We start from the raw sequence: 10,903 nt of genomic DNA, 5'->3' as shown, positions 1-10,903 counted from the left end.
GGCAAAATCACCTCTGAAATGAAACATGATAACAGGGCAATGAAGTGTACAAATTGTTTGGTTTACTGTCTGGCTGCGGACGTATCCTTTTTGGATTCTAAATTTAAAATCCGCCAAATAAAAGGGGGAAGAAAAACAAGGTTAACAGTTTGTATTGATCTGAGCTCAACTTAAACAGGCAGCACATGGAGGAAAACAAGACTGGCACATATATACTGCGAGTAAACGTCAAATACATTCAAATGGCAGAATCTCATACAAAGTCGTCGTGTCACAATCAGACAGATTAATCAATCATATATTTCCAATTATAAACGGGGAGACATTTTTAATAACATGATTTTGAAGCTCTTCTGAAGTGAGATGAAGAGAACTGATCTCTGCACTTCAAGTTGTTAACAAAACTTTAAGAAAAATACATTGTTTCCATCTAAATGACTCTGATTGTTTATGTAACTGTACTAAAGACCAGACTATACTGCACCATTTGTTAGAAAGCCTTACACCTTACATTTTCATGCTTTTACATTATTTTTAGATTTAATGGTCTTTTGTATGTGTGCGAAACATAATGTGTCAGCATGGCAAATCAAACCTAGTAACCTGTTGTTTGTGTTTAGAAATGCACACATGCTAATAATAAACTTTTTTCCTAAATATTTGAAAGCTGATTTTCTGATGTACCTTAGATCAGCTTTCTTTGCTCATGAACAGCGACTACAGCCATTCAGAGTTGCACATGACGAGGAGACAGATGTGCTTCTTCCTGCTCCAGCTGTGGTCTGCAGGGTTTACAGTGCTGCAGTAGCATTTTACTGCAAAATTACCACAATTTGTTTTGTATTAAGTCTTTGTGACTTAAGACTTAATTGTGGCTTGGAAAAATCAACTGAGAAGCAGGAACAGAGGTATTTTCCAATTATCATCATTATTTTTGGATTATTGGTTAAAAGTGGTAAGTTAGAAACAGACTGAAGCTATCAAATTCACATCAGCTCCCCCTATTTTTTAAGCAATTTAATAACGGGTTGAATGTAAACAGGAATCCAAACGTAACAGCACTATCTGTGGTTTTTGCTTGTGATATTCAAATAAAAATCACTTATTATAGATCAAGATGTTCAGATAAACTTAGTTCTACCGTTTCAAAATGCTGGTATCTCCCTAAAGGCTCTGCAACAGTGGTCTATTGAACATTCTCCTCCAACAACATCAAGTACTCCGAGCTCAACTGGAGGAGGAGAGATGATCGACTCAGATGATGAGAGAAACAAAGAGAGAAAGAAGGAGAAATGTTGTGAAAGGAAAGGTAGCAAAGAAGCAGGTTTGTGCGTTTGTCTGTCTGTCTTTATGAATGAGTCACAGTCTGTAATGTTAAAAGAAAAAAAAAAAAAACAGCCAAGAGGAACTGATTCTTAGATTGAGGTCTTAGCTGCAAGTGCTGCTTCAAACAGAAATGGAAGTTCTTTATCTTCCTTAGACAAGGGTTGAAAAAAATCCTCACCAATCTCCACCTTATTAAGAGTCACTGACAAACAAATGCCACAAAAACTGTAATGTCTGATCAGTGTCTCTGAGAGAGAGGATTCAGCGAGTGAAAACAGGAAGGTGAGTAGTCCTTTTTAAAGCCACACAGTGGACAGTTTGTCTGCAAGGGCTCCCAAAACAGTTCTCAGGTCCCCAACACAGAGGTCTTTCTCTTAATAATAATACTTATCAGAGTTTAAGTGTGTTGTAAGTGTTCCCATGCTCTCGCACTGCGAGAACTCAAAAGACGCAAGATAAATGAGAAAAGCAGTGTCTGTGATTCTAAGCTGCAAATCCATCTGTCCAAATGTCAAGAGGGAAACAATTTGAGGTCACAGAAGCTCCACTGAGGTCCTGTCTTCCAGAGAATTAAACCAGCAACAGCTAAACTTTATCAGGACATGGCCAAAAGTTTCATCACTTTTCTAAAGTAAAAAAGAAAACTCAAGGCCACACTGGGAAGTTTTATCTCATCCCTCTCTCCCACAGTAGTTCTGCTTTAACTTATGCAGACGAAAAGTCAATCCAAATTGACGTGAGAAGCCGGGACAGCATCGGTGTTTATGTGAGGACTCAAAAAACAATACGTTCTGAGTCAGGAATAGAGGATTAAACAGTGAGGCGCATGCTATAATAACCCTTAGACTAGATTTGAAGAGTTGTGGTGTACAGTGCGTCAGAAACCTGTTTGCTGCACTTTTTTAAAACTCCCATTAACTTCTGTTCTTCTCACGGGTCATAAAGGGGTCGTAGCACTAAACCTAAACAGTGGTGATGGTTGGAGTGGGACTATAGCTTCATGTTGCTGAAGTCCTTGGACAGAGTCTGCAGGTAAGCATCATGAATGGCACTGAGGAAGTCTGCATCGTTCTAGACAGGAAGAAAGTAAACAAGAGAATGAATGAACAAACTACACATGAATAAGAGAACACATTTTTCTCAAGAATTCAGTCTTTTAACTAATTATTTTATGTTCCCATTATAACATCTGGAAAGTTCTAATGTCATAAATTATAACGAACTGTAACTTTTACTTAAGTAGAAAGTAGTTCCAACGAAAACTGTTGATTGTGAGATCTATAGACAAATCTGAGTTGAGGGTGAAAGTAAGTAAGTGGTGGCACCTTTAAACTAACACAGTATTACCCTGTAATGTATGAACAGATTTTACTTTTGGACTTTCTTTTTGCCAGGAAATCCATCTAGGAGATCCGGTAGAACCTGTAATCACCATTTGCATTGTCATTTTTAACAGACTTATAATCTAATATACTTTTCATCTGTAAAGCTCCTGTAAACATCTTCTACATGAAATTCAATTTAATTGATCTCTTTCATCTCCATCATCTGTGTGGTGGTGACAAACAGTTACAGATGACACTGTGGCTCTGAAGCATGTTGTCAACATACAACAACATACAACAGATTCTGCTAAAGCTTCAAGGTTTGTATCACTTTCAGAGAATCACGTTTGATGACAAACGAGGCTTCAGTTTCAGCAGAATTGTGTGATCATTTCAATCAAAGGCTCAAAACTCTTTCTTTCTTTAAAGCAGTCAACATCAAATCCGGACATCAAATGGTAACATAACAGTGACCAGCTTTAGCTATAACTTATTCCATTCTAACAGATGCCTTTGTGTACCTTAATGAGGTATATCAGAGTCTCCTGTAACTGTGTTTTGCTGCAGGGGGCTGGAGGAGGCTCTACAGCTCCTACAGGGGTAGAGGAGGTCTCAGAGGGGGCAGGAAGGACCACTGATGCTGCTGCTGTTGCTGTTGCTGTCTTACTGGACTGCTGGAAAGCGCTGGGGGAGAGAAGCACTGAAATTTCGGATCCTGGAACAGTAAGGCCTGGACTCATGGGGACAGCCTGAGAATATAAAGGGAGAAACAAGAGACAAAGGGGAAGAAATGACACAAGAAAAACCAACATGCTGGATTGTGATCTATTCTGTTTCGGTATCAAAGTACATGTGACAGACAAGACACTGATGAGGGTGATTTTAGCAAGCAGGTTCCCAAAATCCTTCAACTCACTGAAATTGGTTTGATCAGGTTTGGAGGCTGAGAGAAAACATCCATCTCTTTGCTCTGCTGGAGAAGGGGTTTCCCCATGGGCTCCTGGAAGCTGTGGGGTGGGACCAGGCTTGGTAGGAAGTTGGGTGCGAGGATAGGTTTATGGATGTCTGAATTCACAGATGGCACTGCCGGTTTGAGTGTGTTGAGTATCTCCTGTCCCAAATAAGCCGGAGAAGCTGCTGGCGGTGCTGCAGGACCAGGGGGAGCAGCACGGGGCTCCGAGCCAGGGGGAGGCACCATGAGAGGTGAAACTGAGCACCGAGGCTGGGGGTCTGACCTGGGGCCTACTGACTGAAAAACAGGGCTGGGATGTAGTGCATAAGGAGCTGGGAGCAGGCCTGGGGCTTGGTGCCGCTGGTTGGAACTGGGGTTTTGATGGGCTGCAGTGGGATAGGACTGGTTCTGGATATAGGCGGTAGAGGGGTCACTGGAAGCAGTGGTGGTGGTAGTGTGTGCGGGCATGGCAGGCAGAGAGGGGTCCTTAGGAAGGGACGAGCCAAAGAGCTCCTCAACTGTGATCTGCTTCACCACTGTGTGAGAGCTCTGGTGGGTAAAAAGAACAAATCTGTGAGCTGGGTAGAAATCTACACCAAGTTGATTAAGAAAAAAATTATCAACAGCTACTCTGATCTTTTCTGGCTGACGTTGCTTTTCTGAACACTAAAAAAATCTTTCGCTGAATGTAGACACAGGCTTGCAGAGAGCACTACTGTACAGTTTTGCCATTACTGAATCACTCACTGTAGTTACAGCTTTATTATGATCTGCTGATGTGTCACTGTAACTGCTGAAAGCAACAGTAGCTGCTGTAAAAATGTATGCTGCCCAGTGGTTTGATAGGGACAGCCCCCGTGGAAGTGACATTAAAATGACAGGAGATTTCATTAGTGTTGGATTCTGGTATTTTTCAAAATGGGGCTTGGATCCAAAATAGAACCAGTGACCGGGAATGTAGGAAAAATCAGCATAATTTGTAAAAATGAAAACAAATTGTGTCCAAAGTGTGTCCATATCCTTGATCCTCAAACTCTCTGACTTACTACAATTTGAACAGAAAAAGGCTGTGTTCAGATCTTCTGGATTGTGTTCCTAGATATATAGGGTCCATATCATACTTATCTGGACAGACATTTTGTTATTGAGGCTTGCAATGTATGCTGTATATCAACAAAATACATTATGCATATTGTATTAACGCAGCTTTTTCTCTTCCTACACAATCGTCCTTGCCGTGATAAATTGTCAAAAATGGTTAAAATCGGCCCCCCGCCTCATACAAACCCCGGAGACAAAATAACCAGCACTAGCAGCCGTGACATTGGAGGAGTGTATCTGTCTGCCTGTTTACAACATAACCAACGTTATCAGCAGCTTTCTGCTGCCAAATGCTCAGCCATATATGGGATGACAGTGACACCTGGGATAAAAACAAGCACCTTCTCTTTGTCCTCCTCCACAGTCCCTGTATGTAGGAGTGAATGGAATAAACATGTTTGTGTAATGTATGTACCTTTTCAGGCTGTGGTGTGCTGTGGGCATGTTCTGTAGCGTTGATAGCTGCTTTCACATTTGGCTCTGTAGAGCCATCTGTTTCACCTGCCTGAGCCTGCATCACATCACACACAGAAAGAAATTAAATGCCATTTTCATTTTTCAAAAGCACCAGAGGATAAATACATAGCCTAAAATGAGGGGTTAAGGAGCAAGAATAGGCATAAATTCAGACTTCGCCTCCAGGCGCTTTAACAGACACCCCCACACCTAAAATAATCCCAGATTGAGCACCTCTGATATACATGTGTTTGATTTATGAGTCTGTCTATGAAAGTGCTTCAGTCAGAATTCAAGAGGTGTGGATTGAATTCACATTTTTACTCTTGATAGGTACACTGTGATCAAAGTATGTTTGTATAATCTGCAATGAAAAGTCTTGTAAAGGATAAGAAATATCCAGTGACAGTACTAAAAATACTTCAAAGGCAAGCATATTTGTTTATCTGCAAGTGTGTGTTTGTCTCCTCACTCTCTGGTATTCTTCCTTTGCTTTGCTGAGTAGTTCCAGGATGTCGATGGGCCGTGGTTCTGCGATGCCATTGGTCCTCCCAGGCTCTGCCCTCTCTGGTGACTTTCTCTGGGCATGGTCTGCTTCTTGCTTTACAATCCTAGGGGAGAGGGAAAGCTTGACACATTGTCTACACACCTAGTTGCTATTTGCTGCATCAAATCTGTATTCACGTACTCTTTGATGAAAGTAGAGCTGCTTCTAATGCTAATACCTAATGCCCTGTTCTGTCTCATCCAAACACAGACACATGATACACATATCTGGCTACTTACTTGACCATCAGCTGAGCGATACGTTGACAGTCCCTCTTGTCATAGAACCAAATACTGTAGATACCCACTAGAAGAAAAACACAAATACTACATATTACACTGTGTCTACATTGTCTACAACATTACACTACATAAAACTGGTCACACATAAAATACTGCATAACCATTCAAAATAACCAATTGTAAGGTTTTACAATTTGTTTAGAATTAATTATCTATCTGAAGTCTATCTGAAGTACAAATCTGTCAATCACTATTATCAATCACAGTAAAAAAAAACTTTAAGTATCGCAATGCCACCCAAAGGAAACTGATTATATGTTGCACAATAAAATGTAAAACAAAACAAAAACCTGGAAGTTAGCAGTTACAGCTTGTTAGTGTAACCTTGCTTGTGTGTCATTTGTGTTAGTGATGAAACGCTGGCGTATTCAATGTCCCTCAAGAGGCTGTGGTAACCTAGCAACCTGAGTGTTTGCCTCCCTGCAGCATCTACTGCTACCGGGGGGATATAGAGAGGTGTAAACAGGTGTGTGTGTGTGTGTTAAAGTACACAGGTTTCTCTAAACAGTATTCTCTAACTTTGAGTGCACTTGTCAGCCTCAGGCAGCGAGTTCACCAGTACTCAAAGAGACTTAGATCAAGACACAGATAACAATTATCATCATCTTCCTGAAGAATCTTTCCTCTCTGTGTCGGTCTCTTCATTCTTCAGTCAAGCTTCCATCTTTCTCCCATGCAGCCTTCACCGTTTTTTCTTTGCTTTCCCTAATTCACAGCAGACAGAGGAGTCTTACAACCACCTTGAGGAGTTTTCTCTCTCTCTCAACAACAGGAATTGGGACTCTATACCACAACAACCTCACCTTGGTAGGAGCGCAGTCACGCCAAACTAACACAGACAGGAGTGTGAGAGACCAATTTCTGTCTAAGAAGGACCAAAGGATTGTCAGACAATATTTTTCATCACTGAAGAGCACAAAAAGACAGAAAAAGCCTGAGTGGGAGAACTACACAAACAGTCAAAACCAACCAATGGAATAAAAACCGGGGGAGGACACTACCAGGAGGAATTCACTCTGACCAGTCGTCCAGAGGTGACTGTCAGCTTCCAGGAAGTATCTCCAACACAACCTGAGGAATACGGTCAACCATTGTTAACTCAGCATCTGTGTCTGTTAGTTCTGCCCCCTGAGAGGAATTAAAATGGCAACAATAGCACTTGGACTCAAGTGAAACGTCTGGAGTAGCTGCTCTGGTCTGATTATTAACGCGTACTGCAATCATGTCTTCGATACCAGCCAAGCTGATCTGCAAACCAAGTCCAAAAGGGGAACAGTCTACTCTGACGTTGACCCTCGCCATGTTATTTTTTCTGATAAGCAAACAAATGGGAAAACAATCCAATTCCTTATTCGTTGCCTTGATGAAACTCCTGTTCAGACTTCTGATAGACTACCTTGGAGGCAGTGCTGTCAGTTACTTTCTGAAGATCTGAGGAATTTTATCACTCCTTTCTTTTCTAGAGGCTAGAGGAGCTTTACTCTGGCACTGGCACTTCACTGGATAAAGCCAAGACAAATGCATAACTTATATAATAAAACATAGATCTACAAGTAGTCAGATTCTAACCCATAGGTCTTTTTGGCTGCTTTTGCCCCAATGCAGCACAATATCAACTGTAGTCAAACCAAGCTGATACTGTTGCAATCAGGCAGACCCATGTATGGTCATGAGTGGGAAAGTCTCCTCTGAAGAGGTTTTCTTGCTCAATGCCACTCCAGGACACCAAAATGAGTTCAAGCAAAAGGGAAAAGAGATGTTCCAGAGAACGCTGAGGAGGTGTTTGTTCGGCATTTTCAAAGGTACCATTTTGATCTTTTCCACTTAATGTGAATGTGTGTGTGTAGCAGAGAATGTCACCAACACCTGTACAGCTGTTGGTTTGGTGCTTTCAAAGATATGCACAGTGTATACATCAGCCTCTGTGATACAGCAGTGGTTTGTGGTAGTTGAGCAGAAACAGATCCTGTTGCTAAGAAACAATGCATGGTATTCCCACTGACAGGATTTTTGACATTTTGCACTGCATTTGTAATGGTGTGATGGCAACAAAGGGTCAATAAGCATCTCCTGTTAAAAGATACTCACAGTTGCCATTCCTGTAGAGCAGGAAAGGATCCTGCAGCTGGAACTCCAGGTCTTTGTTGATTGGTTCCACTAGGTTCTCTGTGCTCAGTCGGTTCATGATGGTGAAACCATGGTGAGGAGAGGCAGACCTTATGCAAACAATGATTACACACAATGTAAAATAATACTCTGGCAGGAAAACACAACCTATAACCTAAAACATAAACATATTTTTTCATGACCAAGAACAAACAAACTTACTTAAAAATGAAGTATGCTAAATTAATATATTGAAAAGTAATCTTATAAAATCAAATGTATCATTTTAAAGGCACTGCGCAAAGTTTCAGGAACTTTATGTGTTTAGGCTCTTATTCATCATGAAATGTCACTGGGGAGGTGTTTAATTGGTCCCTAATTCAGTCTGCAACATGACAACAAGCCCAAACACACAGCCAGAATCATAGAGAACTATCTTCAGCAACAAAAGGAACAAGGAGTACCGCAACAGATGATAAATCCCACACAGAGCCGTGATCTCAACATGACTGAATCACTCTTCAGTCTCCTCAGAAGAACTGTGAGCAAGTTCTTCAAGATGCTTGGAACAACCTAGCTGCCAAGTGCCTTGAGAAACTGTGCACGAGTGCAACTTGAATTCCCTAAGAATTTAAAAGCAAAAAGTTGATCACATCAAACACTGATGTGATTGTTCTGTTTATTGCACTTGATATGGAGTAAACTAATAAACAGAAATTATAGATGCCATTCTGTTTAACGGCGTCCTACTTTACAGCTTCTTCATGAATGCCTAAATGTAAGAGTTACTTTCAATGTTGAAACTATGGGCATATTCAATCTAATGGAGTCTCACGAAGAACAACTGTGGGTACAAGGCTGGAAATAGATATGTATGTGTGTGTGTGTGATGTGTCTGTAACGAGCGGCGGATAATGTTTGTTTACAAAGAATGCGGCCTACACACGTGTGCACAATACGTCAAATGACAGCGCAAAGAAACGTAATGCTACACAACAACATTTATGGTCGTTGTGCCACATTATTAAAACACGTTATATGCTTACCTGGCATAAACAAACAGAGTGCCCTCGATTTCGGTCTTCTCCTGAAATGAAAAGTGACCATATGTGTCAAAAACAACAACCGCTAATCCAAACCGTGTTGAAGATTAGCTACGAACGCTGATTGCTAGCGTTACCAGCTAATTTATGTTTGCTCAGGTAAGATAACGCTACCTTATTCCAGGAAAGTAGTTAAAACACTAACAGAATGACACGAGTGTCAAAGTAATATGTCCGTGAACAAATATGGAGAAGCTACAAATACTGACATATTCTTGGTTGTTATTAGGTTTTATCGAGGAGCTAGCATTAGCATGCTAAGTGAATTATGTAAAATGTAACAGTTTCGGGTCCTTTGACAAACTTACCCATTCGTTCGTTTTGGAGTTGAAGTTGTAAAGAGCAACCTGACCAGTAACATCGAGCAGTCTGTTTATGTACGGGTCTTGTCTCTGTAGAGCTGCCAAGCTCATCATATGTCCAGCATTTACGGTCTCCATCTTGGATGTGATTGTTGCTCCCACACGGTCAGATTTCTGCAGACACTTAAAACTTCCGCTGTCCCCGGAAATCCGAAGAAGAAGTTGTTTATCCTGCAGAGATTAATCTGAAATGTGGACTACTTTAGGTTTTTCACAGTTTGTTAGAGTGCCGCTTAAAAACGAAATGTTTGTAGGAAATAACTGTTAGCCTTATGAGTTTAGCTTTGCAAGTGTGCTTTCTAGACTATGCTGCACGACCCCCTTTATACGCTGCTCATTTTACATTTTGTACATATATATTTTTTACATTTTAGATGTATATATATTTTTATTTTTATTCTATTGATCTTATATTTTGTTTTGGAGGGTAGCCTCACATAGTTTCATTGTACTTTCTATAATGACAATAAAGCTGATTCTGATTCTGATTCTAAGATGAAACCGGTTTATTAATGAAATTAATGAATAAAAAACTCGTGGTGACAAAATAGGCTGCCATGTGTGTGCAAACAGCAACAGTGGACGATGATTTGACCAGATTATTTGCTTACTGCTGTGTAAATTAAATTACACTACATTAAAACAAAAATGAAAACTAGTTATACAATTTATTAAGTTTACTTAATATATAAATTTTAATGTAATATTGAAGAGGAAAAAAAACGTGTTTTTTTCCAGGTGTTACTTGACCTCTACAATAATAAAATGAACTAAAGACTTGTATAATTTTTTCTTATGATCTTTATGTTTAAGACATTGTATCTGCAGAAATCATGGACAGTCTTCAGTGTCTTATGTCACATAAATAGCCTACCACCGGGCTGCGCTGCGACACTTATTATTGAGTCCAGTCTGACATGTGGTCTTTAATCTGACAGCCTCTGTGCAAGTGAAGAGCTGTTCAAATGTTAACATGTCCTGTTGAGTTTTGGTTTCACTCCCAGTGAACCAGTTGTTTACAGTTTAAGTGAATTCACGAGATTTCTGTATGTCAAGTCATGACTTTTTAGTTTTTTGTATAACCACAATGACACACTGAAAGTGACAAAAATAGCCTATAAATAAAAAATAAATAGAAACTCCAGGAAGTGCCCCCAATCCTGTATAATACTGTAGTCATTTGGACAGAACATCTTTAAAACCATCCCATACAAACCTGTGGGAGAAAAACAAACATGCATGTATGGCCCAGTTGAGCTGCAGCTGCCTGCTTCACCTGCCTCTGTTGAGGGAACATTGGCGCAGGGATTATAATCGGGGGAT

At 40.3% G+C, this 10,903-nt stretch overlaps 2 protein-coding genes across 2 annotated transcripts in view; one reads left to right on the top strand and one right to left on the bottom strand.

Annotated features, from left to right (window-relative positions):
- Positions 1–288: 288 nt before the first annotated feature.
- Positions 289–9,709, bottom strand: dcp1a (decapping mRNA 1A). Its single transcript, XM_018688897.2, has 9 exons — positions 9,527–9,709; positions 9,162–9,202; positions 8,098–8,225; positions 5,947–6,013; positions 5,633–5,771; positions 5,120–5,215; positions 3,568–4,152; positions 3,173–3,400; positions 289–2,397 (listed from the first exon to the last, which is right to left on the bottom strand). Exons 1-9 carry the CDS (start codon positions 9,656–9,658, stop codon positions 2,317–2,319), a joined length of 1,497 nt encoding a protein of 498 aa, XP_018544413.1. The 5' UTR covers positions 9,659–9,709; the 3' UTR covers positions 289–2,316.
- cacna1db (calcium channel, voltage-dependent, L type, alpha 1D subunit, b) overlaps positions 6,171–10,903 on the top strand; it is an 84,440-nt gene continuing 79,707 nt past the window's right edge. Inside the window, exon 1 of the mRNA XM_051071136.1 lies at positions 6,171–7,811. Within this exon, the coding sequence (XP_050927093.1) occupies positions 7,673–7,811 (139 nt within the window). The 5' untranslated portion in view covers positions 6,171–7,672. The remainder of the gene's footprint in view (positions 7,812–10,903) is intronic.

The sequence above is a fragment of the Lates calcarifer genome, linkage group LG6, assembly GCF_001640805.2.
Source record: "Lates calcarifer isolate ASB-BC8 linkage group LG6, TLL_Latcal_v3, whole genome shotgun sequence".
Classification (NCBI taxonomy): Eukaryota; Metazoa; Chordata; class Actinopteri; family Centropomidae; genus Lates; species Lates calcarifer.
This window is presented reverse-complemented; position numbering and strand designations above follow the sequence as displayed.